The 23,761-nt window shown below is 29.7% G+C and overlaps 1 protein-coding gene across 3 annotated transcripts in view; it reads right to left on the reverse strand.

Moving 5' to 3' along the window:
• Positions 1-23,761, reverse strand: part of LOC145246794 (telomerase protein component 1-like) — a 715,591-nt gene that overhangs the window by 509,150 nt on the left and 182,680 nt on the right. For all 3 annotated transcript variants that reach the window (XM_080108593.1, XM_080108592.1, XM_080108594.1), the window contains 4 exons: positions 19,464-19,625; positions 17,247-17,285; positions 16,029-16,073; positions 8,667-8,791 (listed from right to left, as the gene is read on the reverse strand). In XM_080108593.1, the coding sequence (XP_079964719.1) occupies positions 8,667-8,791; positions 16,029-16,073; positions 17,247-17,285; positions 19,464-19,625 (371 nt within the window). The remainder of the gene's footprint in view (positions 1-8,666; positions 8,792-16,028; positions 16,074-17,246; positions 17,286-19,463; positions 19,626-23,761) is intronic.

The raw sequence follows: 23,761 nt of genomic DNA on the forward strand, positions 1-23,761 counted from the left end.
TAGTAAAATCCTATGATGTATGATGTATGATTGTGATAGTAAAATCCTATGATGTATGATGTATGATTGTGATAGTAAAATCCTATGATGTATGATGTATGATTGTGATAGTAAAATCCTATGATGTATGATGTATGATTGTGATAGTAAAATCCTATGATGTATGATGTATGATTGTGATAGTAAAATCCTATGATGTATGATGTATGATTGTGATAGTAAAATCCTATGATGTATGATTGTGATAGTAAAATCCTATGATGTATGATGTATGATTGTGATAGTAAAATCCTATGATGTATGATGTATGATTGTGATAGTAAAATCCTATGATGTATGATTGTGATAGTAAAATCCTATGATGTATGATTGTGATAGTAAAATCCTATGATGTATGATGTATGATTGTGATAGTAAAATCCTATGATGTATGATGTATGATTGTGATAGTAAAATCCTATGATGTATGATGTATGATTGTGATAGTAAAATCCTATGATGTATGATGTATGATTGTGATAGTAAAATCCTATGATGTATGATTGTGATAGTAAAATCCTATGATGTATGATTGTGATAGTAAAATCCTATGATGTATGATGTATGATTGTGATAGTAAAATCCTATGATGTATGATGTATGATTGTGATAGTAAAATCCTATGATGTATGATGTATGATTGTGATAGTAAAATCCTATGATGTATGATGTATGATTGTGATAGTAAAATCCTATGATGTATGATTGTGATAGTAAAATCCTATGATGTATGATTGTGATAGTAAAATCCTATGATGTATGATGTATGATTGTGATAGTAAAATCCTATGATGTATGATGTATGATTGTGATAGTAAAATCCTATGATGTATGATGTATGATTGTTATAGTAAAATCCTATGATGTATGATGTATGATTGTGATAGTAAAATCCTATGATGTATGATGTATGATTGTGATAGTAAAATCCTATGATGTATGATTGTGATAGTAAAATCCTATGATGTATGATTGTGATAGTAAAATCCTATGATGTATGATGTATGATTGTGATAGTAAAATCCTATGATGTATGATGTATGATTGTGATAGTAAAATCCTATGATGTATGATGTATGATTGTGATAGTAAAATCCTATGATGTATGATGTATGATTGTGATAGTAAAATCCTATGATGTATGATGTATGATTGTGATAGTAAAATCCTATGATGTATGATGTATGATTGTGATAGTAAAATCCTATGATGTATGATGTATGATTGTGATAGTAAAATCCTATGATGTATGATGTATGATTGTGATAGTAAAATCCTATGATGTATGATGTATGATTGTGATAGTAAAATCCTATGATGTATGATTGTGATAGTAAAATCCTATGATGTATGATGTATGATTGCGATAGTAAAATCCTATGATGTATGATGTATGATTGTGATAGTAAAATCCTATGATGTATGATGTATGATTGTGATAGTAAAATCCTATGATGTATGATGTATGATTGTTATAGTAAAATCCTATGATGTATGATGTATGATTGTTATAGTAAAATCCTATGATGTATGATGTATGATTGTGATAGTAAAATCCTATGATGTATGATGTATGATTGTGATAGTAAAATCCTATGATGTATGATGTATGATTGTTATAGTAAAATCCTATGATGTATGATTGTGATAGTAAAATCCTATGATGTATGATGTATGATTGTGATAGTAAAATCCTATGATGTATGATGTATGATTGTGATAGTAAAATCCTATGATGTATGATTGTGATAGTAAAATCCTATGATGTATGATGTATGATTGTGATAGTAAAATCCTATGATGTATGATGTATGATTGTGATAGTAAAATCCTATGATGTATGATGTATGATTGTGATAGTAAAATCCTATGATGTATGATGTATGATTGTGATAGTAAAATCCTATGATGTATGATGTATGATTGTGATAGTAAAATCCTATGATGTATGATGTATGATTGTGATAGTAAAATCCTATGATGTATGATGTATGATTGTGATAGTAAAATCCTATGATGTATGATGTATGATTGTGATAGTAAAATCCTATGATGTATGATGTATGATTGTGATAGTAAAATCCTATGATGTATGATTGTGATAGTAAAATCCTATGATGTATGATGTATGATTGTGATAGTAAAATCCTATGATGTATGATGTATGATTGTGATAGTAAAATCCTATGATGTATGATTGTGATAGTAAAATCCTATGATGTATGATTGTGATAGTAAAATCCTATGATGTATGATGTATGATTGTGATAGTAAAATCCTATGATGTATGATGTATGATTGTGATAGTAAAATCCTATGATGTATGATGTATGATTGTGATAGTAAAATCCTATGATGTATGATGTATGATTGTGATAGTAAAATCCTATGATGTATGATTGTGATAGTAAAATCCTATGATGTATGATTGTGATAGTAAAATCCTATGATGTATGATGTATGATTGTGATAGTAAAATCCTATGATGTATGATGTATGATTGTGATAGTAAAATCCTATGATGTATGATGTATGATTGTGATAGTAAAATCCTATGATGTATGATGTATGATTGTGATAGTAAAATCCTATGATGTATGATTGTGATAGTAAAATCCTATGATGTATGATTGTGATAGTAAAATCCTATGATGTATGATGTATGATTGTGATAGTAAAATCCTATGATGTATGATGTATGATTGTGATAGTAAAATCCTATGATGTATGATGTATGATTGTTATAGTAAAATCCTATGATGTATGATGTATGATTGTGATAGTAAAATCCTATGATGTATGATGTATGATTGTGATAGTAAAATCCTATGATGTATGATTGTGATAGTAAAATCCTATGATGTATGATTGTGATAGTAAAATCCTATGATGTATGATGTATGATTGTGATAGTAAAATCCTATGATGTATGATGTATGATTGTGATAGTAAAATCCTATGATGTATGATGTATGATTGTGATAGTAAAATCCTATGATGTATGATGTATGATTGTGATAGTAAAATCCTATGATGTATGATGTATGATTGTGATAGTAAAATCCTATGATGTATGATGTATGATTGTGATAGTAAAATCCTATGATGTATGATGTATGATTGTGATAGTAAAATCCTATGATGTATGATGTATGATTGTGATAGTAAAATCCTATGATGTATGATGTATGATTGTGATAGTAAAATCCTATGATGTATGATTGTGATAGTAAAATCCTATGATGTATGATGTATGATTGCGATAGTAAAATCCTATGATGTATGATGTATGATTGTGATAGTAAAATCCTATGATGTATGATGTATGATTGTGATAGTAAAATCCTATGATGTATGATGTATGATTGTTATAGTAAAATCCTATGATGTATGATGTATGATTGTTATAGTAAAATCCTATGATGTATGATGTATGATTGTGATAGTAAAATCCTATGATGTATGATGTATGATTGTGATAGTAAAATCCTATGATGTATGATGTATGATTGTTATAGTAAAATCCTATGATGTATGATTGTGATAGTAAAATCCTATGATGTATGATGTATGATTGTGATAGTAAAATCCTATGATGTATGATGTATGATTGTGATAGTAAAATCCTATGATGTATGATTGTGATAGTAAAATCCTATGATGTATGATGTATGATTGTGATAGTAAAATCCTATGATGTATGATGTATGATTGTGATAGTAAAATCCTATGATGTATGATGTATGATTGTGATAGTAAAATCCTATGATGTATGATGTATGATTGTGATAGTAAAATCCTATGATGTATGATGTATGATTGTGATAGTAAAATCCTATGATGTATGATGTATGATTGTTATAGTAAAATCCTATGATGTATGATTGTGATAGTAAAATCCTATGATGTATGATGTATGATTGTGATAGTAAAATCCTATGATGTATGATGTATGATTGTGATAGTAAAATCCTATGATGTATGATTGTGATAGTAAAATCCTATGATGTATGATGTATGATTGTGATAGTAAAATCCTATGATGTATGATGTATGATTGTGATAGTAAAATCCTATGATGTATGATGTATGATTGTGATAGTAAAATCCTATGATGTATGATGTATGATTGTGATAGTAAAATCCTATGATGTATGATGTATGATTGTGATAGTAAAATCCTATGATGTATGATGTATGATTGTGATAGTAAAATCCTATGATGTATGATGTATGATTGTGATAGTAAAATCCTATGATGTATGATGTATGATTGTGATAGTAAAATCCTATGATGTATGATGTATGATTGTGATAGTAAAATCCTATGATGTATGATGTATGATTGTGATAGTAAAATCCTATGATGTATGATGTATGATTGTGATAGTAAAATCCTATGATGTATGATGTATGATTGTGATAGTAAAATCCTATGATGTATGATGTATGATTGTGATAGTAAAATCCTATGATGTATGATGTATGATTGTGATAGTAAAATCCTATGATGTATGATGTATGATTGTGATAGTAAAATCCTATGATGTATGATGTATGATTGTGATAGTAAAATCCTATGATGTATGATTGTGATAGTAAAATCCTATGATGTATGATGTATGATTGTGATAGTAAAATCCTATGATGTATGATGTATGATTGTGATAGTAAAATCCTATGATGTATGATTGTGATAGTAAAATCCTATGATGTATGATTGTGATAGTAAAATCCTATGATGTATGATGTATGATTGTGATAGTAAAATCCTATGATGTATGATGTATGATTGTGATAGTAAAATCCTATGATGTATGATGTATGATTGTGATAGTAAAATCCTATGATGTATGATGTATGATTGTGATAGTAAAATCCTATGATGTATGATGTATGATTGTGATAGTAAAATCCTATGATGTATGATTGTGATAGTAAAATCCTATGATGTATGATTGTGATAGTAAAATCCTATGATGTATGATGTATGATTGTGATAGTAAAATCCTATGATGTATGATGTATGATTGTGATAGTAAAATCCTATGATGTATGATGTATGATTGTGATAGTAAAATCCTATGATGTATGATGTATGATTGTGATAGTAAAATCCTATGATGTATGATGTATGATTGTGATAGTAAAATCCTATGATGTATGATGTATGATTGTTATAGTAAAATCCTATGATGTATGATTGTGATAGTAAAATCCTATGATGTATGATGTATGATTGTGATAGTAAAATCCTATGATGTATGATGTATGATTGTGATAGTAAAATCCTATGATGTATGATTGTGATAGTAAAATCCTATGATGTATGATGTATGATTGTGATAGTAAAATCCTATGATGTATGATGTATGATTGTGATAGTAAAATCCTATGATGTATGATGTATGATTGTGATAGTAAAATCCTATGATGTATGATGTATGATTGTGATAGTAAAATCCTATGATGTATGATGTATGATTGTGATAGTAAAATCCTATGATGTATGATGTATGATTGTGATAGTAAAATCCTATGATGTATGATGTATGATTGTGATAGTAAAATCCTATGATGTATGATGTATGATTGTGATAGTAAAATCCTATGATGTATGATGTATGATTGTGATAGTAAAATCCTATGATGTATGATGTATGATTGTGATAGTAAAATCCTATGATGTATGATGTATGATTGTGATAGTAAAATCCTATGATGTATGATGTATGATTGTGATAGTAAAATCCTATGATGTATGATGTATGATTGTGATAGTAAAATCCTATGATGTATGATGTATGATTGTGATAGTAAAATCCTATGATGTATGATTGTGATAGTAAAATCCTATGATGTATGATGTATGATTGTGATAGTAAAATCCTATGATGTATGATGTATGATTGTGATAGTAAAATCCTATGATGTATGATTGTGATAGTAAAATCCTATGATGTATGATTGTGATAGTAAAATCCTATGATGTATGATGTATGATTGTGATAGTAAAATCCTATGATGTATGATGTATGATTGTGATAGTAAAATCCTATGATGTATGATGTATGATTGTGATAGTAAAATCCTATGATGTATGATGTATGATTGTGATAGTAAAATCCTATGATGTATGATTGTGATAGTAAAATCCTATGATGTATGATTGTGATAGTAAAATCCTATGATGTATGATTGTGATAGTAAAATCCTATGATGTATGATGTATGATTGTGATAGTAAAATCCTATGATGTATGATGTATGATTGTGATAGTAAAATCCTATGATGTATGATGTATGATTGTGATAGTAAAATCCTATGATGTATGATGTATGATTGTGATAGTAAAATCCTATGATGTATGATTGTGATAGTAAAATCCTATGATGTATGATTGTGATAGTAAAATCCTATGATGTATGATGTATGATTGTGATAGTAAAATCCTATGATGTATGATGTATGATTGTGATAGTAAAATCCTATGATGTATGATGTATGATTGTTATAGTAAAATCCTATGATGTATGATGTATGATTGTGATAGTAAAATCCTATGATGTATGATGTATGATTGTGATAGTAAAATCCTATGATGTATGATGTATGATTGTGATAGTAAAATCCTATGATGTATGATTGTGATAGTAAAATCCTATGATGTATGATTGTGATAGTAAAATCCTATGATGTATGATGTATGATTGTGATAGTAAAATCCTATGATGTATGATGTATGATTGTGATAGTAAAATCCTATGATGTATGATGTATGATTGTGATAGTAAAATCCTATGATGTATGATGTATGATTGTGATAGTAAAATCCTATGATGTATGATTGTGATAGTAAAATCCTATGATGTATGATTGTGATAGTAAAATCCTATGATGTATGATTGTGATAGTAAAATCCTATGATGTATGATGTATGATTGTGATAGTAAAATCCTATGATGTATGATGTATGATTGTGATAGTAAAATCCTATGATGTATGATGTATGATTGTGATAGTAAAATCCTATGATGTATGATGTATGATTGTGATAGTAAAATCCTATGATGTATGATGTATGATTGTGATAGTAAAATCCTATGATGTATGATTGTGATAGTAAAATCCTATGATGTATGATTGTGATAGTAAAATCCTATGATGTATGATTGTGATAGTAAAATCCTATGATGTATGATGTATGATTGTGATAGTAAAATCCTATGATGTATGATTGTGATAGTAAAATCCTATGATGTATGATGTATGATTGTGATAGTAAAATCCTATGATGTATGATGTATGATTGTGATAGTAAAATCCTATGATGTATGATGTATGATTGTGATAGTAAAATCCTATGATGTATGATGTATGATTGTGATAGTAAAATCCTATGATGTATGATTGTGATAGTAAAATCCTATGATGTATGATTGTGATAGTAAAATCCTATGATGTATGATGTATGATTGTGATAGTAAAATCCTATGATGTATGATGTATGATTGTGATAGTAAAATCCTATGATGTATGATGTATGATTGTGATAGTAAAATCCTATGATGTATGATGTATGATTGTGATAGTAAAATCCTATGATGTATGATTGTGATAGTAAAATCCTATGATGTATGATTGTGATAGTAAAATCCTATGATGTATGATTGTGATAGTAAAATCCTATGATGTATGATTGTGATAGTAAAATCCTATGATGTATGATGTATGATTGTGATAGTAAAATCCTATGATGTATGATGTATGATTGTGATAGTAAAATCCTATGATGTATGATGTATGATTGTGATAGTAAAATCCTATGATGTATGATGTATGATTGTGATAGTAAAATCCTATGATGTATGATTGTGATAGTAAAATCCTATGATGTATGATTGTGATAGTAAAATCCTATGATGTATGATGTATGATTGTGATAGTAAAATCCTATGATGTATGATGTATGATTGTGATAGTAAAATCCTATGATGTATGATGTATGATTGTGATAGTAAAATCCTATGATGTATGATGTATGATTGTGATAGTAAAATCCTATGATGTATGATTGTGATAGTAAAATCCTATGATGTATGATTGTGATAGTAAAATCCTATGATGTATGATGTATGATTGTGATAGTAAAATCCTATGATGTATGATGTATGATTGTGATAGTAAAATCCTATGATGTATGATTGTGATAGTAAAATCCTATGATGTATGATTGTGATAGTAAAATCCTATGATGTATGATGTATGATTGTGATAGTAAAATCCTATGATGTATGATGTATGATTGTGATAGTAAAATCCTATGATGTATGATTGTGATAGTAAAATCCTATGATGTATGATTGTGATAGTAAAATCCTATGATGTATGATGTATGATTGTGATAGTAAAATCCTATGATGTATGATGTATGATTGTGATAGTAAAATCCTATGATGTATGATGTATGATTGTGATAGTAAAATCCTATGATGTATGATTGTGATAGTAAAATCCTATGATGTATGATGTATGATTGTGTTATAAAAAATAACATTATAAAAGTCAGTATTCAAAGATCGACCGAAATTCGTATTTAAATTGCTTTGAATTAAAATATAACTTACATTTTTCTGTTCGCCATTAAAGAAATGTTAACAAACAGAAGATTTTCACTGACATGCAGTCGATACAATGTCTTGTATTTTTTTATATCAGCTTCACAATCCTCAACTTCAATAAGTGTGTCAATCTGTAAATAAAACAAGAATGCCAGTAGAAATTATTTACCTTACATGGCAAATTTAAAGGTAAAATCGTATATCCAGTCTGTTGGTAAGTTCCTTGGAGAAATGGTTTAATCATTCTATCGCACAAGAAAGTACATACTCCACATGCAATCCTCTACCTATATAGATGCGTCAAAAAATGGAGTACTACCTTGACCATCGTCATAGATGGCCTGTCAGCTTTAAAATGACGTCATCGCCATAGGTCCTAGCAAGCAAGATAAGTGGAACACAGACTGTCGATAATGAGCAGACATTTTTTACAGAAAGCGTTAGAAAACTTCAAAATTGGATTAAAAAAGATGAACATACTTTGTACTGAAACTCATCCAATATTAATAATAAAAAACGAATTGAAAAGGAGAAAAGTTGTTCAAAAGTTTAAAAAGAAAAGGAATATGATTTGATTTGTATGAAACTGAAGTTTATTCAATAAAAATAAATAAAAATGAACAATACATATTTTAAATCAAAAAAACAATATTTTAAAAATCAAAACAGAAAAACGAACAATAAATTAGTTTAACAGAAAAACGAACAATAAATTAGTTTAACAGAAAAACGAACAATAAATTAGTTTAACAGAAAAACGAACAATAAATTAGTTTAACAGAAAAACGAACAATAAATTAGTTTAACAGAAAAACGAACAATAAATTAGTTTAACTGAAAAACGAACAATAAATTAGTTTAACAGAAAAACGAACAATAAATTAGTTTAACAGAAAAACGAACAATAAATTAGTTTAACTGAATAACGAACAATTAGTTTAACTGAATAACGAACAATTAGTTTAACTGAATAATAAACAATAAGTTAATAATTAAATTCAAACAAATGTCAGTATAAACAAAGTTACTAAGGCAGAAATATTTCAAACATTGAATATTAAAACTTTTCAAAAATCTGTTGTAGAATTTAATTAAAAGTTTGAATTTTTCTTTTTCTGATTTTTTTTTTTTTTACTAATATTGTCATTCTCTTTGCGACAAAAATTGTTTATAAGGGAATTCGATGAACTCCATATCAGCATTTTTTTTAATTTTCTGAATAGTGTGACCCTCATCACAAGAGTAAACATGAAATAATCGATTTTGATCAGCCAGAATATTTAAAGTTATGTACATGGCTTATTTTCTCTGATGAATCGAATGTAAAAAACAATTGCATTTTGTAAGTTTGTTTATAACTATATAATTATATAAGACAAAATTATTAGTTATATCATTTGGATATAGCAGAGAACCTCTGTTAATACCCTGAAAGTAGCTGTTTAATTCAGCTATTTCTTCAACAGCTTCTCTCCCGGATATTAAATTTTTGCAGCTATTGCATTTCAGTTTTTTGAAAACTGCATGACAGCAATAACCTGCTAAGTATAATACAACAGGAAGTACTTCCTTGCATTGATTAACATCATCTTCTGTTACATCTATGTTAAATTTATAAACATGTAACTCTTGTTCCCTTGTAATTTCATCCCAGTTAGTTTCTTTTAATTTTTTCAATTCAATAGTTCGATTATTAATTGGTAAGCTCAATTTTAAAACTGACAACATTCTGAGTTTTTTTTTCACATTCATACACCTGACGTATCGATATATTATACTGATCTCCACTAAGTTGTCGATACTGGCCAAACTTTGCCTCAAGGTTATCTGTCTGAAACTTTCCTGGTAATATATACACCATGTTCAGTACATTTATACAATATTTAATCAATTCTAAAATTGCGTAAGTAGTATGGTGCAAAGCAGTATATGTTTCCTTTGTGAACTTACCAGTTCTTCCAGGAATGCTATTCAAAGTTTCTAACCAGTCACAGAACACATTAAGGAAACTATAATTATCACTATTTAATGTAAGTGGATTAGCATATTTATTACGAAGTCGACAACCTTTATATGGTGTTTTCACATTCAGTATTGTCCGCCAAATATAAAATATTTGAATGTATTCTGCGATTTCTGCATAATTTGGCAAGCATTCCTGTTTTCCTAAGGTTAGCAAACCTTGAATAGTATATTCGTTGAAAATTTGCAAAACCAAATTAACATTTTGCCTTTCAAAAGTAGTCGGAGAAAGAGCTTTTGAAGTCAACTTATAGCAATATTTCACAAGTGATTGAGATTCTAGGGCATAAAGTCTATGTAAACAAGAAAATGGAGCACTTTGGATGTTATCTAATTCATAATTATAACAAAACTTTGGGAACATCATGCATTTACGTTCATCTTTTTGGCCAAGCCAATAGTTTCTAATGCATTTTAATATATGCACTGAGTCGAATAAGAAAAAAAGAGGGCTAGACGTTCTAACTGGATGGGGATATACAATTGAAAGCTTTGATGAGCTATAAAAGAAAGACATAGCTTTTTTATTTATTGCATTATTATCTGTTATAACAGATAATATCTTAAACCCTATATCTTCTAAGCCAATTATTACACGTTTAATTATGTCAAATAATTTCTCAGCTAGAAGACATTTAGTTGGCATAACATGCACAACATCCTTATATTGTGAGAATACACTGCTAAGCATAAAAGCAAATGCACTTGTGGCAGGTTCATCGCTGTTGTTAGCTAAGCCAACAATATTGCCATTTTTATAATCAAGATAAGGTTTGAGATATATTTCATTAACAAGTAAAGATACTGTGATGTCATTCTGCATTAGTAACTTGAACTTACTTTTAATATACATGAGAAAATTGCTATCGTGCTGTTCAATGACAGGATCCATAGAAGTTGATAAGGTTAATCTTCGAATGGTTGAATAGCATGGTAAAATTACATTTAGTGACTCTTAACAGTCTGTACCCTCTAGGGGAGCAGTTATATAATAAGGAAGAAAATACCATCATTTCACTCGAATAATTAACCTTATTCATTGTCATTATGTTAATTTGTTCATATATGAACTTAATGGCATTAAAATATTTAAATGATTCATCTTGCACTAATAGCAACAATGATAAGATTCATTTTAATAAAGAACTTATATTAGAAGTTTTCATTTCCTGTTCTTCGATGTCCACTTTTTTTCATGTTTTCCATCAAAATCTGCAGAGTATTTTCCTCTGTTACATGTTTAGGAATTCTGTACTCCCCTATAGCACTCATTTCCACATCACTACAGAATACTCTAACGACCAATCCAGTTCAATCACCATAGACATTTTTATTTTGGGGCATGGGCATCTCTTTATATGGCATATAATGATGGTATTGTCTTGCCTAATAGAAGTCCAATAATTGTTATCTATATACGTTAATTTTTTTTTTTTCATCAATATTATGGAAAGTTTTACGTTTACGTAACTAATTCGTCCGCAACACTTTCACATAATGCACGCTTAAGGGCAGAATTTTCTAAACGCATTTTCTTTGTGTTAGGAGACTCTCTAAAAGTGGTTGCTGACGATAAATAGGAGGGACAGTTTGGTAATATTCGAGGAATAGCACTATCCTTAAGATAGGGATTTTTTAATTTAACACTAATTGTCTTTCCAGTCCTTTCATCAAATGCTGATGCCTCTCGCTGTATGTCTTCAGGTCAAAAATGAAGTTCACATACCTAAAGAAATAATTTAAAAGAAAATCGTACCATATTTGACTTAATACAAAAAAAAAAGAAAAGAAAATTACATGACAAAAAACGATAAAATAAAAAAATAAGGTAAATGTGCAGAATTAGTCCACCCTCGAAAAATCCTTTTTAATTACCATTTTTATAGGTTTTCGAGGGGTGCTGAAAACGAAAATAACGTTTAAAATTACGGCAAACTAGTAGTTTCCAAGATATAAAGAGATGTTAGTTAAAAAAAAAAAGGGGGGGATAATTTAACCTAAAACGACCACCCATTTATGGCCAATTTTTTTTTTTTTACATGGTCAACGAACAATTTTTTTTTAAATTAAATTTTCGCCTCAAACAAGGCGAAGTGCCTCTTTCATGTAGGAATGAACACAACTAAACGTAAAATGAGCACCTACAGTTGATCCCCCCCTCTCCCCGACAAAAATTCTGTTTACACTTTTTGAAAGGCGGTGCTCATTTTATGTTAAACTGTGTTCATTGTACATTGACTCCCTACCCCCAACATAAAGGTGGCCATACTCATTTTTCTTCGCTTTTGCTTGTTAAAAAGAAAGCGCCCTAAAAAAAAAATGATGGCCATAAAGTGGGTGCTCATTTTACGTTAAATTTTTATAGAAAAGTGATTACCCATTATTAAAACTAACATTTCTTCATATCTTGGAAACTAATCGTTTGCTGTAATTTTAAACGTTATTTTCGTTCACAGCGCCACTAGCAGTATCAGAATTTTGGGGGAATTTTTGACAACCCTAACACAAAACTGCGAATAACATAGACAAAACTCGTAATTTCTCCATTTAAAGTGGGTTGTTTATTTTCTTTATGGAATATAATTCCAAAATAAACTATTAAAATAGTTTAAAAAATAATAGAAATATTATTTTTTATTGCCGGCATTTTGTAAACACTTTTTTTTTAATAAAAAATAATATTTCTATTATTTTTTAAAATAATTTTAATAGTTTATTTTGGAAGTATATTCTCCAAAATTCTGACATCGACAAGGCCACAACATTTACCACAAATAATTATTAATAAGCTTTTGGGATAACAAAAACGGTCATAAACTTAAAAAAAAAAGTTTAATCTATTTCACGCTGATATAAATATTGCACAGTAAAATAGTTGAACTAAAACGATAAATGATTTTTCTTATTTAGAATTATTTAAACAAGGAATTCCGTTTTTACGATATCGCTTTTATTAAATTGTTAGGTGAAAGTACATAATATTTTCACCATACACCCCATTTTAAATAAGTTTCTAAATAATAGTTTATTATTTCAGCACATAACTTAAATTACATGTAAAATTCATTTTTATATACATACTTTCATTTTTATTTTAAAACATGTTCTAAAAAAATAAATAAAAATAAAAAAGACGCTTTTTTTTTTCTTTTTTTTTTTAATATCTCAAACATTTTAACACTTACTCTGCTATATTTAGATAGAGTAAAATCATTTCTTTTTATTGCATTAATCCACTGGTAAATTATTTCCTTGGGGGGGGATGAAAACACAGTAACTTTTGGTCCATTTTCGTAGTTACTTCAGCATTTTGGAATTATACATCTTGACGGCATGTTTAAATTTATTTAACCCTCCAAAACTTTAAATCAACTTCCGGTTTAGTCATGAGACACGTGACCAAATTTCAACAGACCTATGTTCATGACGTCACCAGACTAAATTATAGTCGTCGCTAGGCCATCATATTACGGTAGCTACGGTATTACTGGCACATATGCAGTGATGTCATACAGAGTACTCTTTCCAGCCCTGATAGAGTACATAAATGACTTTGAAAGTCTTCTCTTCCTTGCAACCCTTTTCTAACAGAAGAGATGTTGCTAGTCTCTCCTTCTACTCTATAATTATTTTCATGGAAAATAATTATAGTTTTTGGTTCTACTTTCACAACACACATTCTAACAAAAATGCCTTTCCTTCCACATGGAACTGGTATCAAGCAGGTTTTTTAAGAAAAGAGCTTCTTTGCAAAGGCTGTGGAACACATTACTGTGGAACTGCTTCTTTGTTGATAACAACTTGGCCATCTCCAGATCAAATTTGACAAATTCTTGTCACAGCCATTCCATAAATAATCAAATGCATTTCTTACCACTGATCAATCTTAGACTTAAGTTTACATACAAACAAATCGAACTTTAAATTATGACATTTTTGCAAATTGGATAAAAAATAACAGAAAAAGAAATCTTTCCAAAGAAAGTGAGAGCGGTTGAAGGTGATGGATTCTTATTTTATACTTAGCAGGGATACCCAGCGTTGTCCAGTAATATGCATAAATGTTGCATACATTACAGAAAATATGTTAAACTAAACAATTTGCTTGATAGAATTCATTTTGAGAGAAAATCAAAGTCAAAATAGTTTCATCCCGTCAGGTAAAAAATAGGAATTGAATCTTGGTGTAGAATATTAAAACTGTGAAATTGTAAAAGACAAAGTTGAGTTCTTTAATAGTATCAACCATTTTATATACAAGATAAAGTTTTCAGGAAAAAGTCTTAAAAACGAAATTCCCAAGAGATTTACTAAGGTCATTATTGTGCTTTAGTTCATCAAGAATGATTTGGTAAATTGTTGCTGTGCATGTCAGACATTTTACGATTATAGACTTTTGTGTGAAACTAGGTTCTTATTTATTTCATTTGATTGATTAAAATCAATTACAACATATTTAATCCAAGACCAGCTAAGAATAAACTTTAATGTGCAAAACAAAGACAAAAAGTTCAATTTTTAATGCATAGGGACAAATTTTTTTTTTTTTTTTTTTTTTACATGGAGTTCACCACTTATCAAGGCCCAATGGCCACTCGGGGATAAGGGTTATTGTGTGTACAGTAATCAAAGGGATAGTGTAGCAATAGTATTGGAGAATTGGTAAGGTGTCATTACTTAGGGGGGGCGGTTCATCAGGAATTTGTTTGTGTTGGACTTGAAGACATCCAGGTTGAAGTCGGGAGGGAAACAGGCAAGCGGAACAGCGTTCCACAGGCGTGTAGTTCTAAGAAAGAAGCTTTGTTCATGGTATCTACGTTTTGATTTAGGCACAGATAAGGAGTGGGGAAAATTATTGACGGTGGTTTCAGCTAGTCGGGTGTTCTTTGAAAAAGATTGGCGAAGAGGGACAAGAGAATGGAGCTCAGACGAGCACTTGCCATGGAAATAACGATAGAACAACGACAGGCTCGTTACGTCTCTTCTGTGGGAAAGAGGTTGCAGGGTAGAGAAAAGGGCATCTCTCACCAAGCCACAAAGTCTATTTTGTACTCTGTCAAGGCAGGATAGGCTATTTTTAGCAGCTCCCGCCCAGATGTGGCAGCAGTACTCCATCTTTGCACGTACTTGGCTCTTATATAGATAGAGAATTGCATCATTAGTGAGATATCTTCTGGAGTGGTAGAAGGAACCCACCATTTTCCCAGCGACCTTGGCCACAGATTTGATGTATGTGTTCCATTTAAGATCAGGAGTAAAGGTCAAACCCAGAAGCTTATATATAAATTATGTTTGATTTTAGCAATCAAGCGATTGTCATTTTAGAAAATATAATTAAATACTTACTCTTTCACGCGTTTCAAGCTTGTGCAATAGATATTCATTAAAATTCTAAAAGACAAAAAGAAAAATACTCTCTCATATTGATATAACGAATGTAATAGCAGAATGCAAGAAATAAACAGATGAAAAAGTGAACGAAATACAAAATATAAACAACAAAACCACATCCAAATCACATAAGTAGATTATTTGATTCATAGCAAATAATAAAAACCTAATAAAAATGATTCAAAATAAATTAGATAGGTGAGAAAAACACATGCATAAGATCTTGTCTGATAGTTTTAATAAAATAATGATGAAAAGTTGCTTAGAAGTTGCATTCAACAATACACCCAAAACAAATACCAAACGAATGTTCAATATTATGTGACAAGAAGTGAGTTATGTTTACAAATTTTCTGAAAAATAAAGTTCTTTCGGTTTTTCTATATTTTATTGCTGCTTTCAATAAATGGTAAAAAAAAATAATAATTCAACGTGCATTCATCAAAATTCTTGTCTGATAGTTTTAGTAACAGAGATTTATTTTTAAATTGCATGAATTTCCTTAAAACTAAAAATACCTTTATTCAAATTTAAATAAAACAATGAAACATGAAAAAAAATTGTAAAACAATTAAACTTTTAAAATTCTATTTTTAGCCTTTTGAATAGGATCAAAGTGCAGTATCTGTTTGGTTAGTATCCAATAAACCAACTACTACATATCAATGAAAGAGATGATCATCTGTTTTTATCCCCACTGAAAATGATAGGCAATCTGCAGTGAGGGAAGAAGTCACCGACATTATGCTACAGTTCTTATTTACTTATTTATACAAGGTCGGTTCTTAAGGTGGGAAACATCCAGCTCTTCACAAAAAGGATACTCTGGATTGGAACAAAAATTAAAATTGCCTCAGTTTTGAAGGATGTCTCTGACCGAGGACCGAATAGACTAAGTATAGCATCAGAACAGATATTACACTTTGTAATATCTATTTGCACAAAAAATTTACAGCAAATTAGGCACAAGGCCATTCAAAAGTGTTGATCATTGTTATTCATAAATGTCTGTCCTACTCTTATGCCAAAAAAGTAAGGAATATTGTTACAGTTAAAGCAGCCATGAACATATGTAAATGAACAAGAAGTGTTATGTATTGCTCATATGTTCTTTCATAGAATCATGATTGGCAACACTAAAAAAAGATAAAATCGTTTTGCTTATGAAATTACCTTTTTATGTTGTTCTTCATCTTTAACAGAATTGTTTGCCTGCAAAAAAAAAAGAAGACATTTTTGAAAATTTTGATTTCTAATTTATAAATAATAGCATATCTCATTCTCACACACGTTCCAATAATGTTTGATCGATAAAGAAGGATAAAAAGAACTGACGTTGACAAATATATTTAACATTTATCAGAGATGGCCAATAAAATATGGAAGGCATATTGAAGATGACATGGATTCCAAAGTAAATAACACATTTGTCTCGTTAAAATACAAAATCCATAAAAGTGTTAAAAAGATGAATAAAAATGTACAAATGCACGTGTAATATAATTGTATTCATATGTCAGCTGTGGTGATTTGAGAGAAACGAATTTTGTTTGGAGTTTAAACTAATATAAAGAGCAAAGTGTGGGACATGGAATCACGAAGATCCTGGATCACATAATCGTAGTATCTCCAGCATAAACTCAATTAACTAGTCTCAGCAATACCATATTTACCAGTATAGAACATAAGGCTTATACAAACATTTTAATCATTTTTAAAAGGATTATAAATTATATCTGGATATCCGGTTCTTTTTCTTTTATTATTTCAACCTGAATTTGAACAACATTAAATTTCCTCTTGAACTGAAATGAACCATGATGATGAGCTTATTGCCACTTATATGTACATTATAACCTTTGACACCATTTTAAAAATGAGATAATCTGACTGAATTTCATCAACGATCAAACAAAAACAGTACTTGAAAACGAAATGATGTCACTAAAATAAAAAAAATCATATTTCATCTGTTTTAAAATGAATTGTTCCAAAAGCAAATTCCATTGCCCTGTCAACTTAATCAGTTTTTAAAATCAACTCTTTGTATTCTTTTTATTTCAATGTGATTTTAGCACGCATTTGATTTTTAGATTTTTAAATAATTTTTCATGTAATTCGTATATATATTAAATTGGTAGAATGTTAAATAAATTTTAATGTAACTTTAATATACATTTAATTGGTAAAATGTTAAAATACATTTAATGTAATTTTAATGCACATTTAATTGGTAGAATCTTAAATAGATTTAATGTAATTTTAATATATATTTAATCGGTAGAATGGTAAATAAATTGTAACTAACGGCATTTGTTTTATTTATTTAAAGAATATTAATTGACAATTACTTTAAGACTAAGGAGAAATAATCTATTTTTAAAGTTTCAAATTGTTGCAATAACTAAAATAGAAGTTTAAAACAGATTGTATTTTTAGTGTCATTTCCCACCAAAGGTTGCCATTAATCTTCTTTTTATCTCTTAATAAAAGTAGTCATCGAATTTCAACTATGAGGAAATTCATCCTTGAAATAAACGAGGCAGGGTGTAAAGTAATTAAAGTTACTTAAAAAATTTATAAGTTTTTTTTTTTCCAATAAAATGAATAATTTACATTAGCATTCATTTAATAACAAAATTTTTATTAACTCGGATTTTTAGTTGGTTTTTCTTTTTTGTTGTTGTTTACCAATCAGAATTTTTTTATCGTTAAGAAGCAAATTTCACTTTTATTGCTCATCCCTTGTCAAAAGATTTCTTGGAAGGCAGAAAGTCGATCACATACCAATCATCTTTCTAGTTTGTAAAAATTTCTTTGATTTCAAATTCAATGATTTTACAAAAAAAATTGCGCCAAAATTTGGAATCATAATTAGCCACTTCTTCTACTCTTTTTGGCTTCGATGAAAAATAATTAATTATTCTGCAAACACATAATTCATCATTATGTGTTTTGGAACATAAGAACTTTAAGTATTGTTTTATAGTTGAATACACTTGACCTGATTATGTGTGCATACTCCAGGAAAACCTCACCACATACTTGAGAATAAAATTCAACCACTTATCACAGTCTTGAATGAATTTTTTAATTGTCAGGAGTGGAATACAAATATTAATCTTTATCTTTTTGGTGGTCATCCTCTTATTTCTATGCTATTGTTATGTAATCGGATTCTGGTAGCCGGGAAACACATCTAAACCACAATAATCTCTTTTTTTTAAACAATGTCATTGATGTCTCCGTTAAGCAATTCCTTACGTCTTCGAAATGCAGAAACTGCCATTCCTATTCTTCTTTAGAAACAATGATTTTTAGATTTGATGCAAAGAAACTGCCAAACTAATAAAATATAAAAATAAAAAAATAAAAAAAATCAAGCCACACCTTGTTTTCTATTGTCTTCAACAACTTTTGAACATTTTCAAGAATATTTCCCGATTCCACTTTGGCAATAAAATGACCAAACTCTTGGTTCCAAATGATAAGTTCACATTGTTCACAAGAATAATAGCACATCAGCCCAAGCAAGATGCCAACTTCCTTGACCTGAAATAGATAAAATAAATCAGTTACCATGTTTATAAACATCAAAATATTACATTACTAATTGCTGTAAGCCCATAAAAAAAATTTTTTTTCAAGTGAAAGTATCAATTTTACAATTAAGTTTTTCACTTCCATAAATATGCTTTTGGATGAAATTGAGTAATGTACTTAAAATTATTGGTTTCATATAGCTACTCACTTTGTTTTTGTATAATATCACTTAAAAGTAAATATCAATTATACATGAAACATGTGGCCAAATGTGTGGCTATCATGATGTGACATTTGGATGTTGACTGAAATCACGAGTAAAAAAGTATCATATTTTCATACTCTGTGTAGAGGTCATCTGTCTCTCTTTCTCTTTGTTACAGCAGTTGAACTCATTCTTTTGTAGAAAATAAACTATTACTTTGGGCGTTTTTTTTTCTTTTAATACATATTGCCATTGAGATGTAAAGGGCTACTGGTATAATGCCTTCTAAGTGGATCAAGAGAGTTGTTAATATTACATTTAAATTTCTGCATGTTCGTACTATAGTAGGAATGTATTTCATGAGGGACTATTATATAAGTAACACGGGTTCACTGGAAGGCCCTCTCTTTTTTTTCAAGGTGAGACTGTGTGGCTGGTTTGAATGTAGGTAACAGCACGTATTATAACATATGTCAGTAATAAAGGTAATAGAAAACTACGCCAGTATCTTGGAATCTTATTCATGATGGCAATGTGAAGAAAAAATATACAATCAAACATCAATTTCTATAATAATGCAACAAACAGTAGGAAAAAATACTAACAGATGTTTAATCAATTGTGATAAAATAAACTATTTCTTATTTTCTTTTTCTAAGGTAAAACAAAATTTCTATGAGATATTTGTATAATTGTGTTGTGAAAAAAGAAATCTATGAAAGCAAATTTTCTTGCTATGACACATTTCCTGGTATCTAACACGCCCATTCTTGAAAAAAAAATAGCAAACATACATCTGCTTAATTATTATAGGATAATCAACTCAAATATCCAGAGATGCTCATCATATTATGAAATGAGATAGAAATAATTTACTTGAGGTATTTCATTTTTTTTAAACAAAAAATGGAAAACATTCTTTATTATAAAACATGTAAAGAATGAGGAGTGCTTTCAACTCGTGGACACTAACTGATGAGAAAAAAGTAAGTCATGAGTATATTTGATCAAGGTTTGAAGAACAGATGTATCCAAGCCAGAATATTCAAGGTCGCAAGAAACAGACCAATGAAACCTTTGACGAATTTGTAACTAGTTCAGAAATGTGATTTCTATGCCAACGAAACGAACGAACAGATTTTTGAAGCAAATTATTGCATCCAAGAGTCAAAAAAGAACTTTTAAACACAGCTAAAGGATACCAAGTCGAGAACGCTCATAACATAATTAAAGATGGAAGGGAAGTGAAACCTCCTGACTGGAACAGACATGAGTGATACTCAACTTTTTAACTTGATTAACTCTATTAATTCACGTGTTAAAAAAAAGAAAAACATTATTTCAGTTAACCGTGAAACTAGGATGATGAACATTCTTGTGAAGGAAGGGATGTAGTAGGTTCCAGCAGGAACATCTTTCATTAGGGACTACTATATCAGTAACACCGGTTCACCAAGAGGCTTATTTTTAGTTTGCTCACGATGCGAGACTGTGTGGTTGATTTGAATGCAGATAACATAACATAATAACATATCATTATATAATATAAAAGTAATATAAAACTATGCCAGTATCTTGAAAGTACAGTCAACCCTGGCAATTCCAAAGGCAAGCAAAATAGGCTATTATGGTAGAAAGTTTTTCAGCATCTAAAAGCCTTTACAGTGAAAGAATGGGACTGATAAAATAAAAATTGTGGAACCAATTAGTTTAAAAACTCTTCTTAGTACCCTCTCCAAGAGGGAGAGATTAGAAGTTGGAGCACCAACCCAGATGTGGCAACAAAAATGTTGACTATATAGAGATATAAGATACTGGCAGATATGAGAACTTTTCTAGCCCACTAGAGAGGGACCATCATTCTTGCAGCAAATTCGACAATATCTTTGTATTTATTTCAATTCATATTACTTGCAAATGTTTGGCTGAAGAGTTTAAATACTGGACTATCAGAATAGTTGCTATCAGCGATGGTAATCAGTGTTTGGAAAGATTTCTTATAATTGTTAAAGAAAGGAGTTTTGCATTGAATGTGTCCATCCATTTTTTACCCCAAATATAGTTTCAACACACAGTATTATTATTTTATCCCATAGTAATAGAGATAGAAGGAAACCTCCAATATACATTCGTCCATTCAACAAACAAAACCTAAGCAGACGTTACCTTTTATTTCCCTTCTTTCTCTCAGTATATGTAACTTGGATGTTTCCTAAGCCACATCACTCCCATGAATTTACACTATATATATATATATATATATATATATATATATATATATATATATAGAGAGAGAGAGAGAGAGAGAGAGGGGAGAGAGAGAGAGAGAGAGGAAGAGAGCAAGTATGTGCTTGGCCTAATTGACAGTTCTTGAGAATAATTTACTTTAGGTGGATAAAATAAGATCAATATGGTCAGTCATTTTTTGGTTCTAATATCTTACTTGTAATTAATAGCTTGAGGGGGAATTCAATACCTTGATCTACATCCCATGAGATAAGATGATCAAATCGCTTTATTAAATCAAAATTTTAGAGTTTTGGGTACTTTAGGTGCATGGATAGTGATAGGAGATATAAGATACTGGCAGATATGAGAATTTTTCTAGCCCAATAGAGAGGGACCATCATTCTTGCAGCAAACTTAACAATATCTTTGTATTTATTTCAACACCATGAAATTTCTTAAACCACCATTGTGTTGTGCATTCAGTAGTGGTTCCTAGGCCAAATGCTTCATTGATATGGCAAGCTGTTTTAGTAGCTTTTCGGCCTAGCTTGAATTGAAATAAGAAAATTGTGCGAATTTGCTTTTTTTTTCCATCTTGTTCTGAAAAGAAAACATAATTGTTTTAAAACAATTGTAATTTAAACGATTAGATAGACCGAAAACCACTCTTTAAAATGATATGCAGTGTAACCCGCATATAAGAGACTTCTCCACAGCTCTCTGCACAACTCTCTTATATCCGAGTTGTTCTTATATCCGGGTTACACTGTACATTAACACATGCTCTAATTTGAGACATCATTTGAAATCAAAATTAAAAATTCCACAAGAACTTTCTTCTCAACCTAATACAATTGGATTACATGGCATATCCAATGGATTAAAAATCTATTAATAATCCTTCAGATAACTGGAATAAACCACATATTGATTTGGGGAGGGGGGAGGCTATAAAACATTTTGTATCTGGTAAATTAGGAATGAGAAATATTTTACATGGAGGGGGGATTTGAATCGACTGATACAGTGCCAGAGGAGACGCTTTGCATTCTTATGATGTGGCCTGGGGGGATGTTGAAGTGGGGCAGATACAGATATAGATGACTTAAGGGAGTGAATTTATAAAATTTAGCTTCTCAGGAATAAAACTATGGAATCTGCTTGCTGACACACAGTGGACTATATCACCATTGTGTGGCAGAAATAGAATCATCTTTAATCCCGATAAGTTTTAATTTGCAGGCGACAAAGTCGAATTTGTCTGCTTTTTAATAAGTGATGACAGCGTAAAGCCAACAAAAAAAATGATTGAAGCCATTCTCAATTTCCCAATGCCAACGAACATCACCAGTATCAGATTGTGGTTTGGAATTGTTAACCAGGTATTGTACACATTTTGTTAACTTTCGAGCTGAACAGAGCAACTTCCCTCTCAACAAACTATAGTAAGGTTGACATTGAGTATTTTCAGAAAACACTACCAATGCCCAAATGAAATAGGACCTAAGTGTAGTAAGGATCACTGGAAAATGATTTTGTCCAACACAGATATGGAGGTGGATAATCAAGGCACAAACTGAGTCCAATCCCACGACTTAGCATGAGAGTAACATGACCACTAAGACCATTATCCTCACAAATGCGAGGACCAATTCACAGTTACACAGAAATTTCCCAAGTGACCACAAAACACTGGTGTTGCATCCAGGTC

This window comes from Euprymna scolopes, chromosome 24 (assembly GCF_053919585.1).
Source record: "Euprymna scolopes isolate OS-2025 chromosome 24, ASM5391958v1, whole genome shotgun sequence".
Taxonomy (NCBI): Eukaryota; Metazoa; Mollusca; class Cephalopoda; order Sepiida; family Sepiolidae; genus Euprymna; species Euprymna scolopes.